At 46.6% G+C, this 21,838-nt stretch overlaps 11 protein-coding genes across 11 annotated transcripts; 6 read left to right on the top strand and 5 right to left on the bottom strand.

The window, feature by feature from the left end:
* Nucleotides 1-204: 204 nt before the first annotated feature.
* Nucleotides 205-3,876, top strand: POJ06DRAFT_199098 (PGAP1-like protein-domain-containing protein; the record flags this gene model as incomplete). Its single annotated transcript, XM_056185139.1, has 8 exons — nt 205-525; nt 578-1,430; nt 1,481-2,020; nt 2,074-2,199; nt 2,257-2,592; nt 2,657-3,309; nt 3,365-3,600; nt 3,669-3,876. The coding sequence occupies 8 exons, from the start codon at nt 205-207 to the stop codon at nt 3,874-3,876; spliced, it is 3,273 nt and encodes a 1,090-aa protein (XP_056042566.1).
* A 270-nt stretch (nt 3,877-4,146) lies between these two features.
* On the bottom strand, nt 4,147-4,806 carry POJ06DRAFT_199121 (uncharacterized protein; the record flags this gene model as incomplete). The annotated part of the gene is made up of 1 exon (XM_056185140.1): nt 4,147-4,806. One exon carries the CDS (start codon nt 4,804-4,806, stop codon nt 4,147-4,149), a length of 660 nt encoding a protein of 219 aa, XP_056042565.1.
* Nucleotides 4,807-5,217: 411 nt separating this feature from the next.
* POJ06DRAFT_198675 (actin cytoskeleton-regulatory complex protein END3-domain-containing protein) lies at nt 5,218-6,688 on the top strand (the record flags this gene model as incomplete). Its single annotated transcript, XM_056185121.1, has 5 exons — nt 5,218-5,389; nt 5,441-5,517; nt 5,581-5,824; nt 5,879-5,942; nt 6,016-6,688. 5 exons carry the CDS (start codon nt 5,218-5,220, stop codon nt 6,686-6,688), a joined length of 1,230 nt encoding a protein of 409 aa, XP_056042564.1.
* A 316-nt stretch (nt 6,689-7,004) lies between these two features.
* Nucleotides 7,005-8,623, bottom strand: POJ06DRAFT_296136 (uncharacterized protein; the record flags this gene model as incomplete). The annotated part of the gene is made up of 3 exons (XM_056190535.1): nt 8,080-8,623; nt 7,589-8,025; nt 7,005-7,533 (listed from the first exon to the last, which is right to left on the bottom strand). The coding sequence occupies exons 1-3, from the start codon at nt 8,353-8,355 to the stop codon at nt 7,005-7,007; spliced, it is 1,242 nt and encodes a 413-aa protein (XP_056042563.1). The 5' UTR covers nt 8,356-8,623.
* Nucleotides 8,624-9,977, bottom strand: POJ06DRAFT_256013 (uncharacterized protein). The gene is made up of 5 exons (XM_056187968.1): nt 9,749-9,977; nt 9,668-9,686; nt 9,468-9,619; nt 9,228-9,407; nt 8,624-9,171 (listed from the first exon to the last, which is right to left on the bottom strand). The coding sequence occupies exons 1-5, from the start codon at nt 9,768-9,770 to the stop codon at nt 9,086-9,088; spliced, it is 459 nt and encodes a 152-aa protein (XP_056042562.1). The 5' UTR covers nt 9,771-9,977; the 3' UTR covers nt 8,624-9,085.
* A 179-nt stretch (nt 9,978-10,156) lies between these two features.
* On the top strand, nt 10,157-11,015 carry POJ06DRAFT_211796 (Spc24 subunit of Ndc80-domain-containing protein). The gene is made up of 3 exons (XM_056185452.1): nt 10,157-10,384; nt 10,440-10,689; nt 10,746-11,015. The coding sequence occupies exons 1-3, from the start codon at nt 10,228-10,230 to the stop codon at nt 10,915-10,917; spliced, it is 579 nt and encodes a 192-aa protein (XP_056042561.1). The 5' UTR covers nt 10,157-10,227; the 3' UTR covers nt 10,918-11,015.
* Nucleotides 11,016-14,255, bottom strand: POJ06DRAFT_256007 (uncharacterized protein; the record flags this gene model as incomplete). The annotated part of the gene is made up of 7 exons (XM_056187967.1): nt 13,865-14,255; nt 13,720-13,806; nt 13,283-13,667; nt 12,874-13,232; nt 12,736-12,815; nt 11,181-12,677; nt 11,016-11,122 (listed from the first exon to the last, which is right to left on the bottom strand). Exons 1-7 carry the CDS (start codon nt 13,989-13,991, stop codon nt 11,018-11,020), a joined length of 2,640 nt encoding a protein of 879 aa, XP_056042560.1. The 5' UTR covers nt 13,992-14,255.
* A 145-nt stretch (nt 14,256-14,400) lies between these two features.
* POJ06DRAFT_127996 (6-phosphofructo-2-kinase-domain-containing protein) lies at nt 14,401-16,407 on the top strand. Its single transcript, XM_056184331.1, has 6 exons — nt 14,401-14,775; nt 14,839-14,882; nt 14,958-15,844; nt 15,897-16,086; nt 16,139-16,178; nt 16,233-16,407. Exons 1-6 carry the CDS (start codon nt 14,726-14,728, stop codon nt 16,303-16,305), a joined length of 1,284 nt encoding a protein of 427 aa, XP_056042559.1. The 5' UTR covers nt 14,401-14,725; the 3' UTR covers nt 16,306-16,407.
* Nucleotides 16,408-16,790: 383 nt separating this feature from the next.
* On the top strand, nt 16,791-19,995 carry POJ06DRAFT_127981 (Alpha/Beta hydrolase protein). The gene is made up of 7 exons (XM_056184330.1): nt 16,791-16,891; nt 16,951-17,198; nt 17,251-17,406; nt 17,455-17,792; nt 17,846-17,983; nt 18,040-18,150; nt 18,208-19,995. The coding sequence occupies exons 1-7, from the start codon at nt 16,885-16,887 to the stop codon at nt 19,772-19,774; spliced, it is 2,565 nt and encodes an 854-aa protein (XP_056042558.1). The 5' UTR covers nt 16,791-16,884; the 3' UTR covers nt 19,775-19,995.
* A 94-nt stretch (nt 19,996-20,089) lies between these two features.
* On the bottom strand, nt 20,090-20,802 carry POJ06DRAFT_296130 (histone-fold-containing protein). The gene is made up of 2 exons (XM_056190534.1): nt 20,648-20,802; nt 20,090-20,581 (listed from the first exon to the last, which is right to left on the bottom strand). Exons 1-2 carry the CDS (start codon nt 20,691-20,693, stop codon nt 20,217-20,219), a joined length of 411 nt encoding a protein of 136 aa, XP_056042557.1. The 5' UTR covers nt 20,694-20,802; the 3' UTR covers nt 20,090-20,216.
* A 239-nt stretch (nt 20,803-21,041) lies between these two features.
* On the top strand, nt 21,042-21,824 carry POJ06DRAFT_255996 (histone-fold-containing protein). Its single transcript, XM_056187966.1, has 3 exons — nt 21,042-21,216; nt 21,267-21,375; nt 21,429-21,824. Exons 1-3 carry the CDS (start codon nt 21,176-21,178, stop codon nt 21,588-21,590), a joined length of 312 nt encoding a protein of 103 aa, XP_056042556.1. The 5' UTR covers nt 21,042-21,175; the 3' UTR covers nt 21,591-21,824.
* Nucleotides 21,825-21,838: the final 14 nt, after the last annotated feature.

Below are 21,838 nucleotides of genomic sequence, written 5' to 3'. Positions count from 1 at the left end.
GTGGTTCAGTACCCAGCTTAGGAGTCCCCGGGATAAACCGAGACATCGCGGAGTTGAGATTTCAGGAACTAAGTCCTCACATGCTGTAGAGTTGACACTGCAGCATTTGTGGGAACTGAGGTCAAATTCAGAATTGGCCACCTCGTGCGCCATAATCTCACTTCTACACACTCGTATTGCTCCTTGGATCCGCGTCGACCACGAATGGCGGGGGAGGTAGCCGCATCTACAAATGCTACTAGTATATCGACTGCTGCTCGCTTTAATCCGTCCAAATCTGTGCAGCGTCACCATTCAAGTCATCATAGGAACAGTCTAACAATTACAGTTGTGGTATTTTCAGCATTAGCGATTGCTAGCATATTGTACTCGTTCCTGACACGGCAGCTGGACAGTAAGGGATGTCGTGAGATATGGCTTGCTCCGTCGTACGCGAGGATTTCGAGCTTTGACTCCACGCACACAAGATTTGCATCTAAGTATGGGCTATATTTGTATAGGGAACAGGGATATGATCGACTTGAGGTACTTAGTGACTTTTTCTATTGGGAAAGCTATCCATCTGACCTTACAACAGCCTAATGGCGTCCCTGTCTTGTTCATTCCCGGCAATGCAGGTAGCTATAGACAAGTCCGGGGACTCGCGGCGGAGGCGGCTCATCAATATTATGATACGGTTACCGCAAAGGGATCCTACGGAGATGGCGGCGCAAGGAATCTCGATTTTTTCACAGCCGATTTCAACGAGGACTTCACAGCCTTTCACGGGCGAACTTTGCTGGATCAGGCAGAATATCTTAACGACGCTATTGCATTCATTCTGTCGTTATACAAGACTTCCTCATATAGCCATCGATCAAGCAGTGACTTCCCGCTGCCCCGATCCGTGATCTTGATCGGGCATTCAATGGGTGGAATTGTTGCTAGGACAATGCTTACGCTGCCAAATTATCAGCCTGATAGTGTGAACACGATTCTCACCCTCTCAACACCACATGTGGTGCCACCGGCAACTTTCGACTGGGACATAGTACGAATCTATGATCGTATCAATAGATACTGGCGAGACTCCTATTCAGAGAAGCTTGTAGGCAGGAATCCTCTCGCTTCTGTCGCGCTGGTGTCCATCGCCGGTGGAAAATTAGATCTCATTGTCCCATCGGACTACGCGAGTATAACATCACTTGTTCCTTCGTCTAATGGATTCACGGTTTTCACATCTACAATGCCTAATGTGTGGACTGGTGCAGATCACTTAGCTATTGTATGGTGCGATCAGTGCCGCAAGGCAATTGTCAAGTCCTTGCTGGATATTGTGGACGTTCGGGAACCAACGCAGACTAAGTTTCTCAGCACGCGACTGCAAATTTTCAAAGATATTTTTCTTACAGGGCTTGAAAGCTCAACTCAGAGACGAGCGCCATTCTCATGTATGAGCACAACTTTCACGATGATTGGAACAATACTAACACTGTCATAGTGGTTCATGATACTCTATTAAAAGTTCAAGATGTCCGGAGTATTTTTGTTGATTCGGGGCGGCGTGTAGTTCTGCGCGGTCTAGGAAAGTCGAGACAACCTAAGGCCTATTTAATACCTATCCCAAGGGACGGTGGTCGTGAGGACTTCTTCAGCATTCTTACGGACCAAAAGCTGGAGATCGATGGCAAAGATCAGAGAGTCGATATCTTGCTGTGCGAGCAACCTCAGGAAAACCTTGACACTGATCATGGCGCCTTTAGTACGGTTATTGATATTTCGAAGCCAGACACTAGGTCGATAAGTTTTCCTTGCACAAATTCTGCAGCCGATAAAGTCGTTATTCCAGCCTCGGCGAAAGGAACATTACATCCATACGATGGAAACACTTTCTCCTATATTCAGTACAGGTTAGGAGAGATCGCTCGTTATGACTATATAGCTCTAGTCGATTCATATACAACATCGTCTCCTGGATTCGTTTTTGCTGAAGTGGTCAATAACCAGACGTACAGATATGAAATTGAACCTAGTTTTATAAGTATGTCACGTGTCTTTTAGTTTCACTGGCCGAGTATTAACTGTTATGCTTAGGACTTCTTGGTAGCCGGTCACAATTGCGACTTCCACCTGTCCGTTCTGGATTTGTCGAGATTTCAGCACGCACAGCGTTCGGTGCTCTTGTATCGTATAAACTTCAAGTCAAACCTCACAATTGCGGTACGCATGATTTTCTACCGAGCATATGTGCACTCTACTAATGCTGTAAAACTGCAGATGGACAACCCGAGCTATTCGGTCCTCTTGTACGGCAATTTATTACTGATCCGAATGAATCGAAATTTTTCCCTGATGCCAGTGAGGTGGATATCAGCTTCTATGGCTCATCTCCGTTTGTTCCGCTCACTTACAGACCAGGCGTCAACAATAATTTGAAGTTGCAAATGTGGATTGACCCAACTTGTGAGCGACCGCAAGATGTTCACTTGTCCGTCGACATTATTGGCAGTTTCGGAAGTTTGGTGATGAGGTATCGAACTGCGTGTGCCGCTCTACCGTTGGTGATCACTGCTATCGTACTTCTTATTCAATTTAACATTTACGACTCAGAAGGTAAAGTCCGTTTTTCGTGCCACCATATGGGTGTATCAATATACTCATGCTACTTATGATGTAGGGGTATTTGTCAGCTTTGGGTCGGCGCTGGAAATATTTATAAGGAGAGCTCTTCCCATACTGATGCTTGTATCGACCATTTTCATTATTATCCTATCCTATCTTATGCCTGCATCGACTCTACCTTTCTTGGAACCAGAGGATCAGCTATCAGTCAATGGACCTTCTACAGGGCCAGTGTATCGGTATATTCGATACAATAACATGTTTTTGGGTCTTAGTGATCCGCAAATGTCGTTTCTGGGACCTCTGTTCTTCACTATTGCATCCGGAATGTGTATCGCAGTATATTATACCGTGGTTACCATTCTCTTATTCGTCGCGAACTCAGCCGAGTGGTTTCAGAACTTGGATTTAACTCGACGACGAACTCGGAGTAGACTGTTGAGTTACTTTTGGGTGGAGAATCAGAGAGAACGCTTATATGTCAACAATAACGGGATTGCGGCTGGTGCAAAGGCTATCTTTGCAGGGGCGTGCTCTACAATTACGGCCTTTTATTTCTCGGTGCTCAGTGGCAGTAGACGTTTGCTAACAACATTCATTCTGCTGATTTCCGTGTTGGCGTACGTGCCTTATCAATTTGCATTTGTGGTGGGTTTCATTGTGCATATAAACACGTGTATTAAAGCATTACGTATTCAGACTTCTATGGTAAGCCTACAAGAACGTGACAGTCCGGCGATTCGACGACTCTAACAGGTGATAGCGCTCTCAGAATGGGCAATTTAATATGAATTTCAGTAATTTTGCAATATCGATTCTGATGTTAATGATATGGGTGCTGCCGATTAACATCCCAGTGCTGATTGTGTGGGTCCATAATCTCTCAGTACGATGGAATACTGCATTTTCGTCTCATCACAATTTGCTGTCAATAATGCCAATCGTGCTACTGGTGGAGCGGATGATAACTGGTAAGATGATTCCAAGGATGACAGGAAGGTACAGTCACTCTCTCGTTGCGATCAGTTAGTTGTTCTCAAGTTTAGTTAATATGTCACGGAATATAGGTTCCAGATCATAACGAAGATACTTCTCATCTATCTTATAATCTACGCGTGCTTGCATGGTATATTAAATGCATATTGGCTTCATTACATTGTGAACATTTTTTCTTTTTGGCTTTTTATAGTTTACCTGGACTTGGGAGCTGATCGTGTGATGTTCGGAATGAATCTTCGAAATTGCTTTGATGGGAAGTTCGATAAGCGTCCTTAGAGAGTCGTAAAATCATGTGAAATTGCGGAGTTTTTGTGTTTGGTTGCATATGTCATTGGGTCAGTTGTAGAGAGGATATTTGGTTCGGCTGCATATCTGTATGATTAGTTTGTATACAAATATATAAGGCGCCTGATTTCGGGATTGCTCAGATTCGATCGCCGCTTAGTCCTGGACGGATAAAGGAGTAGCAAGTGTGGTATTTGAAAGTCAATGTTACCTGAATAATTATTCATAGTTCCTTATCAGACCTGTCGCTCTTCTGCCATATTAACAAGCCGAAAGCTTAGTATCTATCAATGCTATCGACTGTACAGTCATCGCTTCTCCTTCCGCCTTCACTTCACGATAAACACGCGCAACCCTCAAGCCGCCTAAGAGCTTATCTGCAGCGCTATTCCATATCATCTGAGTCATGACACCACCTTCCTCATATCCAAGTACTAGACAGAACGCCATCGCTTTATCTGAACTTGTCAATATCCGCTTTCCCGCCGCAGTCGCCGATAATGGAGCAGCGAGAACGGCTAGCGTCTCTGGACTGGAGTTGGCAAGACTGCCTTCGAGTTCCCTAAAAAGTCTTGCTCCGGGTTTCTTTTGCTCATATTTACATTGGACAATAACTGGGATTTTCTTCTCGGATTCGCAAGTTGACATCGTGCCCCGTAGATCGACGCCTTTGTCGCCCGTGCCACCAGAATGCTCCAAACTCATCCGCGCGCTCTTGATAAGCGAATCGAGAACAACATACTCATACACCGTCCCAACAACGTAGGTTGTATTTACTGGAAGCCCCTGCTGCTTTGCATACTGCAAAAATGTGTCTAATGAATGGTGATATTTCGCGCCATTAATCAAGTTTCGTCTAATGACTAACGTGACGTGACGGGGGCACGAGACGCATGGTCGAAATTGCCTCCAACAAGCCATCAACCTTCGAATCAAATTGCATACAGGTGGTAACCTGGCTAATACTCAATAATGGATATCTCCGGTGAATTTGTACCATGGAACTGTGCTTGTATTTTGGATTCTTGGATTCGACGCACCAAGAGCCGCACCACCTGTCTGATTGACCACTAACTGGATCATTCGTACATAGATAAATTCATGTCAATAAGTTATTAGAAGTATCATTCAGCTCCGGTTCTAGCTTTCGTCCTCTAGTAACTTAAATAACACTCCAACACGGGAGGGGGGGCGTAACAAAGCAGTATGTTGTAGATTATAACCCTTTACCGTCCAAACTTTAATAATGGCATCACCCACCTAGGCCGTGATTAGTTGTCACTAGGGACTCGGACAGAACCGGCTGGACACTGAAGGAGATAGACCTCAAAGATGGCAACGCTAAGTAACAATAAATTGGAAGATTGGGAAATAGCGAAGTATTGGGAGATTTTCTCGGGCCTAAATCCTCAAAATGGCATGCTCTCGGGAGATCGCGCAGCCACTGTTCTTAAGAACTCCAAGCTTGACGACAGTCAATTAGAGAAGATTTGGGATCTTGCGGGTAAGTCATAAGAAGCTATATTTAGGGTATCACCAGGACTAAAGACTTTAGATGTTGATAACGATGGAAATCTTGACTTTGAAGAATTCTGTGTTGCCATGCGGATAATCTTCGATGTGATCAATGGCGTAAGTTGTTGCTCACTCCACATTGTCTCCGTTAATTCATCACGCCTAATATTATGATTTAAGCGCTATCGAAAAGTACCAGACTCTTTACCGGATTGGCTAATCCCATCGTCGAAAGCCCATTTGGTGGCCGCCAACAGCGCCTTAAAGACCGGGTCGTTGGCAATAGAACCAATGCACGACGATGATTTCGACGATGCTCAAAGTGGTCTGTCCAATGATTTTGACTGGTACATGTCGCCGAGGGATAAGGGTAACTACGATGCCATATATACTGCGAATGCCAATCATCATGGCCAAATCACATGTATGTTCCTACCAAATAGATTCGACTATGGAGGCGGATGCTGACGTCAGGAAGTCGAATCTCTTAGCGAATTATACGGCACGTTGAATGTTCCGGAGTCAGATATTAATTCAGCTTGGTATGTAACTGAAGGATTATTTTTGGCTGCAATTATTTGTGCCGTTGGCAGAAGTTCGCTAATGCATTACCAGGAACCTTATAAATCCACGATCTGATAGAACAATTGGGAAAGACCAGACGTTAGCGTTCTTGCATATCCTCAACAACAGAGATAAAGGTGTCCGAGTTCCGCGTAACATTCCGCCGTCTCTGCGTGCTACGTTTGAGAAGAACACCGAGATTGATTATGACCTATCCTCTACTCCCCCACCGAGCAAGACCAATTCGACATTCGACAGAAACACATCCTCGGGAAAAAAATCGGCCTTCGCCGAGTCGTATCTCGAGAGACTCGGTATATCCAGTGGTGCGAGGAAGTATTCGCCTTCCGGGACTGACTTTTCGGCTACCAAGGATACCGATTGGGAGGAGGTTAGATTGCGACGACGTCTGACCGAGCTGGAGTCCCAGCTCGAGAAGGCAGATGCCGCCGCAAAACGCAGAAAAGAGGACTCCCGAATTCAAACTGAAAGTAGTAAGGTTGGACTAGTGCGAACACAGTTGGAACAACTATACGATTATAAGCGTAGACAATTACGGAGGCTACGCTCTGGTGACAATGATATCCATGTAGACGTGAATCTTACAGGAATGAAGCAAGAAATCGAAGTCTTGAAGCAGCAGGTTGAACTTTTTGACGACTACTGTAACAGGAAACAGTCAGAGCTGAATCAATTATATGCTGAGATTGAGCGTGAGAAGTAAATTTTGCCGATATAGACTTGCTATTTATTAGCCTATGTTTCATTAGTTTATGTATCCTAGTTTGACTGGTGTTGTACTATGCTAAGGTAGTATATCCGCGGAGTACTCGTTCACTTGAATTGTATCAACATATTAAGCGTAAGCGCGAATGTAATCTACCAAAAGATTTGAAGGGATCGACGTCGGGTGCGGCTCATCTCATAAAGCAATTACAGAAATGGACGGCATCAGTAGCCGAAGCGACTTTCAAAAAAGCATATTATACATAACATTATATTAAACGTACAGGAGACCAATATTAAGCAGAATCCATTTCTTAATCATCAAGCGGTTCCGGCTCCGGCTCTAAAGGCGCCGACCTCGGTTGCTCTGGCTCTGCATTGTCGGACGGCGGCGAAGCAGTACCAGCCGTTATAGGGTGCCGGCAAATCGGGCATGAATCAGATATGCTGAGCCAATGTTTAATACATGCTGGATGGAAAAAGTGTTTGCATGGCAACAGAGTTACTGTCTCACTGGCCTCATATTGATCTTTGCAAATAGCACAGTCTGACGACTGCTCATGTAGCTCAGGTGTTAATACCGTTGTCGGAAGAGCTGAGATATCTCCCGCAGTCGCAGGCGGCGGGGCATTGCTGGGAGCAGTCTGCTCCATGATCTGTGTAATTATTTGATCAAGTTGACGATTGGAGAAAACATAATCGCTAGGATTGCCAGATACATTGAATATCCGACCTAACAGCTGTGATGTCAGATCCGGAAGTTGACCGCCAGCGCCTTGGGCAGCTTGTGCGTTTCCGACATGTGGTTCGACGCCAATCCCTCGAAAGGTCTGTTGAAGAAAACTAATCCAATATTAACGCTGCACTGTACTGCAGCGATTACGTCAATGATACTCACTTGGCTAACTGCTCCATTGGACTGATGTTATTCGAATTATCCACCGCCTCTTCATGCGCACTTCTTGGCACACCAGGAGGAATCCCGAAATTAACTGTAAAATTGAATGGGCCCATAGTAGACCCAAGCATTGGATGATTGCTTCCATCCTCCGTAGCAATGGTCCGCCCCGTCATGGCTCTCCCACTGCCACCAGCCGTATTTGAGGCATTTTGTTGACCCTCATGCATGATAGTTGACAGAAATTGCACAAAATTCATCACATTTGCTGTATTTTGTCGCTCGCGCTCGCTACGTGTCTCATAGGGGCCACCAAATGCTGTGAACGGCATATCTGGGATTGGATGTCGCGAATGGAAATAGTAATCTTCGTCGTCTTCATCTTCGTCATCTGTCGTCTCTATCATGTCTCGTGGATCGTCTTCCGGATCATCAATCTATTAATGCCCGTTAGCGTTTCAGCACATACCCACAATAACTAAGACCGTTACAATTTCACAAAAGTCAGAATTGCATCGCGGGCACAGGACGGGAAACTCTGAGTTAGGTACAGCATGGAATTCATTGTAACATCCATGGCACATAAATAAAACTTCCTGACCCTGCTCACTCTGGACCGGTTGTAGATTGGGATTGCCTTGCGGTTGCTGCTCATGCTGTGCGTTGTAAACTGAGCTCCATGCATCGGCTGTAGATTGGTCAGCAGAGTCGCCGCCACTCATGCTCTGGCTATCATTCCCATAAGCCCTGTCCCTATTCGATGCCATGACAAAGTTGGACGGCCGTAGTAATGCCGGTATAGTTCAAGCTTATGCGTAATGGCGCAAGGCTGAACACATGAACGTTGCTGGTTGCTCGTGAGATATGCACGTCGGTTTCCCGATGCGATAAGATGTCGCGCTATATCTACGCGACCGCAAATCGAATTCTTCGTCAGTGAATTTTATGACAACTCGAGGCAGTATTCATCGGGAAATATTGCAGGTTGCAACCTTGAGTATTGCCTATGGGTAGAATAATAATATCAAGCGGTGTTCCGACTTAGACGGTGACGTCGATACATGCGATTGCTTGCCCTTACCCTGGTTCTCTGGTCAAAGAACTGTTTCATGCTTCAGGTTGGTAGAAAATATTGCAGCTTTTCTCAACAGACTCGCAGCAAAACTTCCCCAAAATCCGTAAAGGGCCAATTTTCTTCTTGCATTGAGATTCACTATTGAAAGACCACAGCGCTGACTAGGCTAATTCGTAATAAAAGTAGTATAACGCCGGAAATTAATTGCAAGCAACCTATATACACATTCCCGGAAGATAGCGACTATAGTTATACAACGTCGACGACAAATCGAACCTCAACAACCAGCACCCAACCGCTGCACCGACCCCAGAATAACCAAGATTGTAGGATAGTGCGGTGTCATAGTGACTTATAAAGAACAAAGCACAGGTAACGCTTCAATAATTCGTCTGCCAGCTAACTCATGGCGACCAGCCCGACTACCGGCGACGCTTCAACAAAGTACCCAATATAATACCGCCAGCCGCGACGGCGCCTCCGATTATAGCGAGGCCGACTAATCCCTCTGTGGTATCAATTGTTAGACAGTACTATAATATTCATCGTTCGCACAACACATACCCTTAGCAACACGATCGTCTATTAATTTGTTCAGACTTCTCGCTTGCATATTATTCGGCTCGCGATCCATAAGTAGATCGTTATACCGCCTCGCCTCCACATAATTTCCAAGTTTGTAGTGTCCTAGCGCAAGATAGTATAAACACTCGCGTCGTCTCTCCGGGGCGTCTCTGAAGATCTCTAAGCTAACGTGTGAGCCACGATCTGTTTACTGTATAAGCCAATAGCGTTCGCACATACCAGTCAGTAGACGAACTCCAAGTTGTTGTTCATCACGTCTGGGACTTTTAATGAGACCCCACGCATAATTGAATTTCGTTTGAATTGAAACAAACGGCTCCTCCTTGACGTACTGATTGCGGAGGACATCCAACTCTTCGCGTTTTAGTGATCTAGAATAATAAGCGATTGATCCATCAAGAATAGCAACTGGAACTGACATTTCCGCATCAGCGGCATCTATACAAGATCACAGTTAGTAACCAAATGCAAAATACATATGAACACGGAAAAAAACATACATGGAAGACTGTCGGATGACATGACTTGAAATTCTGAGCCTGAGATAGGGTTCCTGGCACGATGACAGACAATATAGCCGAGTACTCTGTAGAAGGAGCGACAGAAGGAATTCGACTTGATAAATATAGAATAATAAAATACGTAGCCTGTGGTGGCGGACTCTTGGGTGAACTCAACAGTTCTAGGTGAGCTAAATGGGCGAATGACGTAGACGGACGCGGTGAACGGTCGGCGTGTGGATCGGCGCTAAAGCTAAACTCCCAACTGCCGTCAGCTGGCAGGGTAAGAAGCTGCGGGCGATATTGCTTTGGCGAGTCTAGCGCCAGGTTACAACATCGTGACCTGTGACCGACGCAATGGCCAAGTGTGACTTTAACGCGCCGCATTGTAAACAAACAATCCGCAGACATATTTCCATCTGTCTATCCCGCAACAGTCACGACCAATATTGCTAGCATTTAGGCGTAGGCAGTTTAGAATGCCGTCAGATAGCGTACAATCTCTCTTGTCGTCGACAATTTCAAACTTCCAGATAACAACGGACGTGCAAGCCATATCTCGAATCGGTGACCACATTCGGATTCTCAAATCGGCGCGAGACTTGGAGCGTGACCAAATGCTAGACATATTGCGCTGTATGCTATGTTTCTGGTAGCATGATGCTCGGGAGGAGTGCACTAAGTCATCTAGCTCTTTCTCGACGTCTTGAATTGGCCAAGACCGCCGCTACAGCGCCTTCATCGCCAACCCGGCGTTCGCACACAGAAAAGATTTTGGAGCTAGATCGTACAAAATTTTCGCTGGCCAAGACAATCAATGAACTTGAATCCGCATATCATGCTAGCGAGAGCACGCTGACCAGACTCAATGAGGAACTTGAGCGGGTGAAGAATGAGGACGTAATTGCTGATGCCAGTGGCGCGCAGCAAGACCCAACCATGTAGGATATTTTCTCCGTTGATTAATAATTATCAGTGACACTGATGAGACTTTTAGACTGCTGTTAAAAATATACCGTTCGTTGGGAATAAGCTTAGAAGATGATGGAAGGGGTGAGTATGGAAAGGCAATTGTGAGATCCCGTCAGAATAATGATATACGCGTACTGTCGCTCGACCAGACATACTCCAATTTCTTCATTGCCAATTATCTGTGGGACATGATGTAGACGTGTGAAGGTCATTACATCTTAAACGTTGTGTAGTTTTATTTGGCAAAGTTCAATTTGGATGTACAATATAGGATAATTTCGATGGTATTTACAAATGTTACGCATAAGAGTCTTGCCCAAGCGGACGCTGATCGATGTCCCAGCTCTTCCACTTGCTGATATCAGTTAAATGCCGCATTGTCGGCCTCCCATGCGGACAATTCTAACAGTTGATTAGCAGATGCCTAACAACACAACACAATTAAACCCAACATGCATACCCATGGCTTATCTAGTGCTCCTAGCCCATCCACAATCGCTCGCATTTTTTCTCGTGTCAGTGCGGTTCCAATCATGACACTGCTTCTACAAGCCTTCATGGCGACCAGCTTCCTGAACTTCGTGCACTGATGAAACGTGCCCGGGGATTCTTGAACCGCATGGACCAATTCGGCGAAGTCATCAACACCAAACGCAGCCGACATAACAACGGGAAGTGCTGCTAAAGAGCATTTCTCACCAGGCGCGGCAGAATCATCAATACTGAGCACAAATCCGTTAGATTCGAACACTGATAAATTGGACATCACAAGAAGCTCCTCCAGTGGCGTTAATGATAGATTCTGCGGAACAACTAAGGGCTGCTTTTTGATAGAAATTTCTCGTTGCAATCGCTCAAAATTATACTTCTCGTCACTCGCATGCTGATCAATAATGAACAAATCACATCGATCATTAAGCTCGGGATCACAATCCTGACTCTTGCTGTCTCGAGTACGAAGAGCTAGGATAAAACCCAGATTGAACTGGCCAATAATCGTCATCTTTGCAAAATCGCACCTTGAGATATTGAGCGACTGGAGATGCTCTTCGCCTTCTTCTAGGTCCGATGATAAAGCGTTGTCGGGAGTGACTATCCCGGACGAGTGCTGCGGGCCCAAAATGGTGGATCGCATTTGCTTGATCTCGTCAATAGAAACAGCTAGTGTCCCCGATAACCTATGTGTCCAATACTTTTGCACGTTAACCGGATTCATTGACGATTCTTGCGTCAATCCACGATAATCTTTCACAGGGGAGCTCATAAGAACAACAGAATGCTGAGAAGGAGTTGTGGCTGAAATTTCCTCAGGGATGTTTTCTGGAAACCCAGATTCAGAAGTCGGAGTAATATCCGATTGTGCTCCTAAAGCAGGGTCCTCGTTAAATAACGTTGTCTCGCTGGTCAGGACTTCGTCGACAGGGTGTGACGATTCTAGCAGTATGTCATCGCTCTCATGGTCGCTGTTCGGACTAGCGCCATCCATTTCAGCGTCGCCCTCAGCGCCAACACTGTCGTGTTCTTGTATCTCATGGGACAGTTTAACAGCCATCTCCTCAGTCACGCCCGTCCAGCTGGCTGCAGATACCTTGGATTTTGCACGAAGATCAGTGGCCAGGCGCCGTCGTTTGGTCGCATCTGATCCACTGACATAGGTGACTGCCTGTGATCCAGATCCTGGTGTATGCGATGCCGCCGACGAGCCGAAACTGAAATTGCTAAGCGCATTCCGTTGTGAAGCAGGTATGTCATTTACGGTACCTGTAGTCACGCGACGGTTTGGGACCTTTGAAATGGTCGCGAGAGAACTCAGTCGAGTACCTTGTGATGCAACTTGCTCTTCATCATTGCCGTCATCATTTTCGTGAGAAATCTTAACGGCTTGCTGGATGGATGAGGCTGACCTTTGCGCAGGCATGGAATGACCGCTAGACTCAAAGAATTCCGATAGTCTTTCCTATTTTCAAAACTTACATCAGCGTCAAAATAAGTCAATAGATATACTGAAGTCTTACTCTTAAGCATTCCAATATTGTAGCTTCGTTATGCAGAAATACAGTACGCTTATCGGGCGTCACATTTACATCGACGGAGTCTAAATATGGGTTAGCTTTCAGCGTCAAAACAGACGGTGCTGGACTTAAGCGTCTCACCAAATGGGACTTCAAAGTCAGCTACAACAAATGGGTACTGAGTAATATTGAACGTCCGGTAGCATTCATTGAAGACTTTAATGACAGATGGCAAATTACAGGGGCGATTATTCACATAAACCAGTTGTCTATCCGCGGCATTCCGTCCAAGCCCTGGACCAGGCTGAGATACAAATCCAACGACTTTTATAGCAACTTCGTCAGGCACGATGTCGGGTAGATATACTGGCGCTCTCCGAGGAATGGTTATTGCCAGTGACATCGGTAGCAAATCAATGCACGCCTTGGTACCAAATATGTTGATTATATTGTCTCCGACCGAAGAATTGCCCTTAGTCGCAAACAATATCGTCTTCTTTCTATTCGCGGTCAGGGCAGGCTATCGGACACTCAACGGGACAAGACATACCCACTTGACAGAACATTTGACACCACGATTCTTACACCGACTTTAATAACGCCATAAGCTTGCAAGAGAGATATACACTTTGCAAATTCCCGCTTGGTGTTTTTGATAAGATCTATTCGTCGTACAGGCAGTTTTCCGTCGAAAAGCCTGGTGATTAGCACCGACGTCCCCTTCGTGCCGGCCACCTTTGATGAAGATGCGATGCGTCCATGCATGTCGTACTCAAGCTTCGTCGCGCGCGGAGAGGCTGCAGCTGTGCACGTTGTGATCTGGACGGATGAACTAGCACCGCACAGAGAGCTGAGAGCTTCACCACGGAAACCATAAGTAGCGACGGAGCCAAGGTCCGAAAAGGCGCGTAGCTTCGATGTGTGATGCTTGAGAGCTGTAGTGAATGTTAGAACAACATACGTCACCAGTGGTACGCGGGATCGTACCTATGCCCTCGAAATTCTCCTGATCTATGCCATCGCCGTTGTCGACAACTTCAAAGGCCTCGACTCCGTAGTTCTTAAGCTTGACTTCTATATGAATTGACGGTTAACGGTGAAGCTCGGAACAACAGAAAACGAAGGAGCAGACCAATGTTTGTAGCATGAGCGTCGAGACTGTTCTCAACCAGCTCCTTGACGGCGGTAGGGAGGTCAATGACTACCTGGCCTGACGTGAGTCTGTGAACGGATGACTGGTCGATTTCTCGAATGGACATTTTGGAGAGTCTGAACGACAAAGCGGATCACGCTCGAACAGTGGACTATGGTCCCAAGCGGATACGCAAAGAGTATTATTACGGCACAATAATCTGATAAGTGCGGAAACTTTAGGTAGATGTTGTTGCCTCGATTTTGGCAATACGCGTCTGGGGGGCGTATACTCGTGGAGCACTCGCGGTGAGCGACATTGGGGGACTGTGTCGAGTCGACCGACGGGCGCCAACAAGCTTAACCGCTTTCGGGTTAAGCCGGAACAAGCGAGCTCTCGCGCCGTTCGATACCGGCAGCCGCGTGTGGTTATATGCACGAGCGTGCGACAATGCGACATCTGGGCAGGCCGAAAATGTCGACAGTCGGCAGTCTCCCGTGCCCAAAACCTTCCACGAGGGCTCCACGCGGTCGGCACACGATCAGCCATAGCTTTGCCTTGACCTTTGTCGCATGGAGTAATAATCCTCGGCTTCTGCATACTCGTTCATTGCAGACGACAAGGGGAATTTGTGGAGATTTTGCCTATAAGATTGCAATTCAGCCTCCCGACGTGCTCGGCTATCATTCACGATTCGACTCACGTACCGCGCACGCTGTGTATGCGTGTCCGCAACCGCGTCGACATCTCTCCACACTCGCATAGTTGTGCTTCACACCTCATCGTCTGTCCAATTCAGCCCTTCTCTCCCGCACCCCTTAAACATTCCTCGGCTCTGACCGCCAGATCTTCGCTTGTACAATGGGCGGCTACTCCTTCCAGGTCGAAAATGTTCAGATATGTGTGATAATGTGAGTGTTCATAATCTCGGCGGTTGTGCTTCCTGGCTGATTTTTACTCGTTGCGTTCTGTAGGGTCGGGCTTCCCGCCAGAGGAAAATCCTTGATAGCTCAAAAGAGTATGTCTGACTTCTTACTGCGGTTAACCGTGATTGTATTTGTTACATGGGAAGGGAGCTGATAGTTCTACCCAGTTGTGCGATACCTCACATGGCTCTCAATTCGAGCAAAGTGCTTTAATGTTGGTAACTATCGTCGACTTGAGACAGCACACCCCACCGCAGAGTTCTTCGATGTCAATAATTCAGAAGGCGAGCGCTTGCGCAAAATGGCCGCCGAGGCCGCCATTCGCGACATGTTCAGATGGTTCGACGAAGATCTAGGCGTCGTCGGCATATTAGATGCTACAAACACTACAAAGAGCAGACGCAGCTGGATCTTAGAACTCTGTCGCAAGCGCAATGTCGAGCCTATGTTTGTCGAGAGTTGGTGTGATGATGAGGACTTGATCATGCAGAATATCATGGATGTCAAGACGACCAGTCCTGACTATGTCGGCCAAGATCCGGAGAAAGCGGCTCTGGACTTTCGCAACAGAATACGCAATTACGAAAAGGTCTACGAAACAATCTCCGAGCGGGATCTAACATATGTCAAACTCATCAATGTCGGCTCTCAAGTCATCATTAATCGCATTCAGTCCTACCTCGAGTCTCGCATAGTGTATTATCTCATGAATTTGCATATCAAACCGCGCTGTATTTGGCTAAGCCGGCACGGTGAGTCTGCTTTCAATCTAACTGGTAAGATTGGAGGCGATTCAGACTTGTCAGCACGTGGACGCGAGTACGCTCGTCAACTTCCTCAGTTAGTCAAAATGTCAGTTGGTAATCGGCCATTAACTGTGTGGACATCAACTCTTAAGCGAACTCAGCAAACTGCTAAATATCTGCCGTACAGACAGTTGACGTGGAAGGCGCTGGATGAGCTGGATGCCGGTCAGTGTGACGGCTTGACCTATGAGGAAATCGAGAACAGGTATCCTGAAGACTTTGCCGCCCGCGATGAGAATAAGTACGAGGTACGTTTTGACCCGAGCTCGAGTTGTGGCCTCAGTGCCTAATACGTCGTAGTATCGTTATCCTGGAGGAGAATCATATCGAGATGTCGTCGTCAGACTTGAGCCAATCATCATGGAGCTTGAACGGCAGGAGAACATTATGATAGTGACGCACCAGGCTGTGCTGCGATGTATCTACGCATATTTCATGAATGTCCCCCAGGATCAGAGCCCCTGGATGGAGGTCCCCCTACATACGCTTAGTATGTACGATCTTAGTATGAGCTCGTCATATAGAACTAACTGATTTTATAGTAAAGCTCGAACCTAAAGCGTACGGTACTGAGGTAACGAGGTAGGCATTCTACTGGTTTCATGGCCGCAGTAATCGTTATCTGACGGTGTTTAGAATTAAAGCAGATATTCCCGCCGTGAGCACGTACCGCGAGAAAGGTCAATCGGCGAAGATCAGAAGTAAATAGTATCACAATGAGTCAACATGCAGATTCCATAGATGATCACGAATGTGATAAATGTGCACATCAGGCAACGGTTAAAAATCCGTTATATATATTGCAATATTGCGAGGACCTCGTTGATGACGATTTCCGCGATGCCATTTTGAGTATTTGTCTATAGGTTTCGGAGTTCTATCAGTTACGATACAATAAATAATTAATATATGAATGACAACTTGTTGCTTTATTAGCTTGCACCGCCACACTCAGATTTCCCCGCATACGCCACATACGTCTCGGACTTTCTTGCCACTGCGCCACGATGCATGTGACACGTGCGCTTCTAAAGATGAACTTGTTCTGCAGCACGAAGCCCTGAGGTCAGCGGTTCGTCTGGTCTCTTGCGTCATGTGAAAGTTTGGCAACTGTAGCCCCCCGGATCTTCGCCGCCAGACTGCTTGGAATTACTTAGCGGGACTGTCCCGTCACCTCTCCCTAGTTTGCTACTATATTACTGTCTGTGTTATTACTACTACCACTAGTTAATCATCTTGATATTTCATGCACATTGTGTTATGATTCCCAGTAGAGACATATGCCACAATGATCGGTATACTTACTCTCTACAGTACTTTCGGGGGCTCATCCGTAAGCTGACATCCATCACAGATCACATATTAGGGAGGCCCTCTCAGAGCATCAAAAAAGTGCAGGTTCTTGTCGTAGCCTGCTTTTGGGTCGCATATATCGTCCGCGGCCCACGCCACGGCCCTCCAATCATCTGGGCTATTAGCAAGTTCCTTAGCAAGCATGCCACGGCCTGGCAGATCCACGTTCTTACGATGACGGGACTGTACGTGCTTAAGAACATTGACAAGTTGCTGAATCTACAGTCTCCCGAACCCTTGGCGGACCTTGTATGGCTGACAGTTCGTACCTGTTTGAAATACTGTGCTGACCTGACGATAGTATAGCAGACCATTTTTCAGGGCTTCGTGGTTTCTCACGGCTTTGGATGCTGGCTTTTGGACTGCAATGCCCGTCAAGCCAAAGGCATTCAGAGATATTGCCAGCATTCTATTTAGCGTTTATTACTTGATCTTTGCCGACCAAGCGGATGAGAAGGTGGGCACGTATTCAGTATTTCCTTGACAAGCTCTAATCGTATGCCAGGTTCGAAAAGTGCGCGCTACCATAACTGCCGAACATCTAAGAATTTCGTGGGAAAAGTCAACGTCACCATATTTGAGGCTCGCTAAGATCTTCACCTGCCCTCGCATTCAAATCTTGAAGGCTTTTGAAATTCCCAGGCCACCGAATAGTCCGTACAGATCACGAATGAAAGCATACTTATATTACGACGGTCCACGCCATACATTCAAGCATCACGCCAAAGTCTTGTTGGATTTTCCCGGTGGTGGCTTTGTTAGTCAGTCTCCGAGACATCACGACGACGCACTGTGTGCTTGGGCAAAGAAATTGAAAGTCCCAGTTATTAGCCTCAATTACGGGTATGCCGGCTGTTCTATAGGGTTTTTTTTCAACATCTAACCGTTTGGTATAGGAAAGCGCCGGAGCACCCATATCCATATAGTCTGGACGAGTGCTACGATGCATATATCGAGATAGTTAGAACAAAGGGACGATGTATTGGCCTCTCTGGCACTGTTGATCCACAAGTTGTTCTAGTCGGCGATTCCGCGTAGGTTCCAATTCCTTATAAATCCAGTTCGAATTCTAGTACTGACTGGTTGAAAGCGGCGGAAATTTTGTTGCTGGAGTGATGCTGAAATTGCTTACCACCATCCCGCAGCCTCGGCTACCAATTTCGCTTATTATGATCTACCCGGCTCTGGATCTCAACTTCAAGTATGTTGTCATGGTGTGCATGGGGTGCGCGTAATCCTTCTAATAATCTGCAATTAGTTCGTGGATGTCAGATGAACAAATTCGACTGTTGAGACAAGAAAGCGTCAAGGAGCTGAATAGTCCAGGGCTCATGAAGCGAAAAGAAAGCATATATCAAGGACTTAGCGGTAAACTACATGTCGAGGACGAAGACATGAGGGACATTGATGAGTTCAGTCTACCAAGTAGCCTTGACGCTGCCGACCCGCTAACCCGTGCCGGCACTGCGTCCAGCCTTCGTGAGCAAGGCCGAAGAACGCAAGCTGAGCTCGCGCGAGAGAAGAAAATCAAGATCGGAACGTCTCTCGCCATGACATCTCGCGTGTCCTATTTCGGCGACAAGATTATTACACCCGAGATGTTACGGGCTATGATTATTTTGTACATCGGACCACATAGTCGTCCAGATTTCACCACAGATTATCTTCTATCGCCGGTAAACGCACCATCTGAGCTTCTGGCTAAGTTTCCAAAAGTGTACATGATTTGTGGCGAAGTTGATCCATTGGTTGATGACACTGTGATTTTTGCAGGACGACTTCGGGAGGCAAAGCGCAGTGCCATGCTGAGATATGAAGCACTCGCAATGTCCAAGCCTCCATCGATTCAAAGTGAAAGCGAGTTTGTGGATGTCATGCTGATTAGAGGTATTTCTCATGGATTTATGCAGTTACCATTTTTACTGCCTGAAGCAAAGGCTGGGATCGCTCGCTGTGTAGCTTGGATTCAAGAGGCATTTGCTTTGCATGAGCCACGGTATCGTACTGCGCCTGTACATCCATCGAGTGCTGCAGCCAGTCCACATCTTGGACTTCAGATACAGTCGAACAAACCCGCGACCTTGTCATCAGTATCGCTTGGGTCACCAACGAAAAAGAGAGGCTTACTTGCTCGAGTACTCCGTGGCCTCTTAGCACGCTCAGGATTAGGTTGGATAGCTCCGCTTTCGTCCAGTGCGATTGTAGATGACGAATACGATGACGATGACAATTTTTATTACGAATATGAAGACGATGATGATGACTTTCTTGATTCTGACCAAGAACAAAGCAGGCCGCATTCTTCCGATAAGTGCGCGACCGAGACACTTCCTCAAAGTCGCCGACAAGTTGATGCCGAATCAGCAAATGAAGCTCCGATCGAGATTTCTATTCCCGCGAGGAAGCTGCTAGCCAACGCGACTCCGCTTTCTGAGTCGTCATCATCGAGCGGTCTGTTTACGTCAGTCTCGCCACTGTCGTCAAATGATAGTATTGATAGTACTGCTCAAGACAACATTGAACCTAAGTATTCACTACTTGTTGGTGGCGGTCGAGATGGGTATGCATTACAATCCAATTCCGGAAGCTCGAAATCCAGCCAAACATCGTCTCGCGGGGGGAAACCTAGAAGAAAGGTAATTAGACATCGATCTTGGGATCAGAATCACCTTGTTTTGGAGGGAGAGTTGATGGATAGGCGGAGAAACAATTTAGTGAGGTCTCTGGCGGCCTTGGAGCAAGATGGTGTACACAACCCTCCAAGTCCGGACCTTGCCAAGGTGAGTGCTAGTCAGCCTCAGAAGGGTCCCGACAGCGAGCAGTGACGAAACTTTACTAGTTGGCAAATCATAGGACGTTATGTTCATCTGTGGAGTAGGGAGAATGCGCCATATACTTTGTGTATGCCGCTGACCCCGCTCGCCACTGCAGTACTTATAATTCCCATTAGGAACAGCTAGTAATCACTGTAAATATGAATATGCTTAGAACTAAAAACGAACTATCTGATTAAGCTACGCGACATCAATAGGCAATGATCACACTGAACCATAAAACTAACGAGTTGCTGGAGGGGATAAACTCATAACTAACACCTTTGAACTGTCCAATTCATGGTAAAATACAGCACAAACACAGACCGGTATATTGAAGATCCTATTATACAAACGAAACACGATAGCCCCTAGCTCAACCATCGAAACCAGAAAATCAAAGCCATAATAACACAATAACACTAAAATAAATCATCACGACCCGAGCCACGATCTATGAACGCTCACCACGGAGACGACGAGCAAGTTGGATATCCTTTGCCTGGATAGTAACACGCTTGGCGTGAATCGCGCAAAGGTTAGTGTCTTCGAAGAGCGAGACAAGATAGGCCTCGACCGACTCCTGGAGCGCACCAATCGCAGAAGACTGGAAACGAAGATCAGTCTTAAAGTCTTGGGCAATCTCACGAACGAGACGCTGGAAAGGAAGCTTTCGGATCAACAGCTCAGTAGATTTCTGGTAACGACGGATCTCACGAAGAGCAACAGTACCGGGTTTGTATCTGTGGGGCTTCTTAACGCCACCGGTGGAGGGCGCAGACTTTCTGGCAGCCTTGGAAGCAAGCTGCTTACGAGGGGCTAAACACGTGTCAGCGCACCCGCAAACAATACACAATAAATATAACCAATAATATATTAACATACCCTTGCCACCAGTAGACTTACGGGCGGTCTGCTTAGTGCGAGCCATTGCAAAATTTGTGGTAGTACTGTTAAGGTTGGGACGAGGCGAACTGGTGGAAATGAATAGAGCAAGAGCGGAAGGAGGGAGAGAGGCGACGTGGGCGGTGGCAGCTTTATAGGAAAATGACGGGGAGTGATGCGTTGAGGGCAAACCCTAGCCCGAGGCCGTTGAATGCGGAATTGTGGACGTGCGGTCCGACGTGGGCGGCGGGCACAAAATCAAAAAATGAGGTGCGCAAATCGTGGAAATTGCGGTCTGTTTTTTGGGAGTTTTGCCAAAGTGCGCGCGGTGGTGTGCCGAGTGCGCGCGAGTCTGCGGCTCGGTCTTGCTCTGGTTTGTGGACGACTTGCAATGTCCGCGATTGATGAAACTCCCCTAGCCCTTGCCTGTCCCGCCCTTTTATATCCGCGCTGGTCCCCGACACGTCCCAGCTGTGGTCTGTCCATCTTCCAACTCAACTCTACTTTCTCTTACCGTCTTTGAGCAACATGTCTGGACGTGGTAAAGGTGGCAAAGGTCTCGGCAAGGGGTATGCGGTTTAGGTAATCTTGCTGAGTTCTTACACTGACTGTTGTCTAGTGGTGCTAAGCGTCACCGAAAGATTCTTCGCGATAACATTCAGGGCATCACTAAGCCCGCCATTCGTCGTCTTGCCCGTCGCGGTGGTGTCAAACGTATTTCTGCTTTGGTATGTTGTGCGGAGTTGTCAGCTGACGCGTGGTTGACTAATTGCGGTGCTAGATCTATGAGGAAACTCGCGGGGTCTTGAAGTCGTTCCTCGAGAGTGTCATCCGCGATGCCGTTACCTATACTGAGCATGCTAAGCGCAAGACCGTTACTTCACTCGATGTTGTTTATGCTTTGAAGCGCCAGGGACGCACTCTCTACGGTTTCGGTGGTTAAATTTTATTGGGTTTGATGTCATGTTCATGTACGATAGATCTTTGCAGTTATGATTCGGGTTAATGTATATTATTATCGAATATATTAGGAGTAACTTATGTCTTGATTGTTGGAGTGGAGTGTAGTAGGGACTTACTCTGTAGTTTATATAGTAATATGGGAGCTACTAAGCCCATGCACAATCAACTGACCGATCTACCTAAAGATATAATATTGACACAAGCCTTCTTGCTGTAGTCCCGTCTGAC

This window comes from Lipomyces tetrasporus, assembly GCF_029532465.1.
Source record: "Lipomyces tetrasporus strain NRRL Y-64009 chromosome Unknown POJ06scaffold_7, whole genome shotgun sequence".
Classification (NCBI taxonomy): Eukaryota; Fungi; Ascomycota; class Lipomycetes; order Lipomycetales; family Lipomycetaceae; genus Lipomyces; species Lipomyces tetrasporus.
The sequence above is the reverse complement of the archived record's forward strand: the minus strand, read 5'-3'. Positions and strand labels throughout refer to the sequence as shown.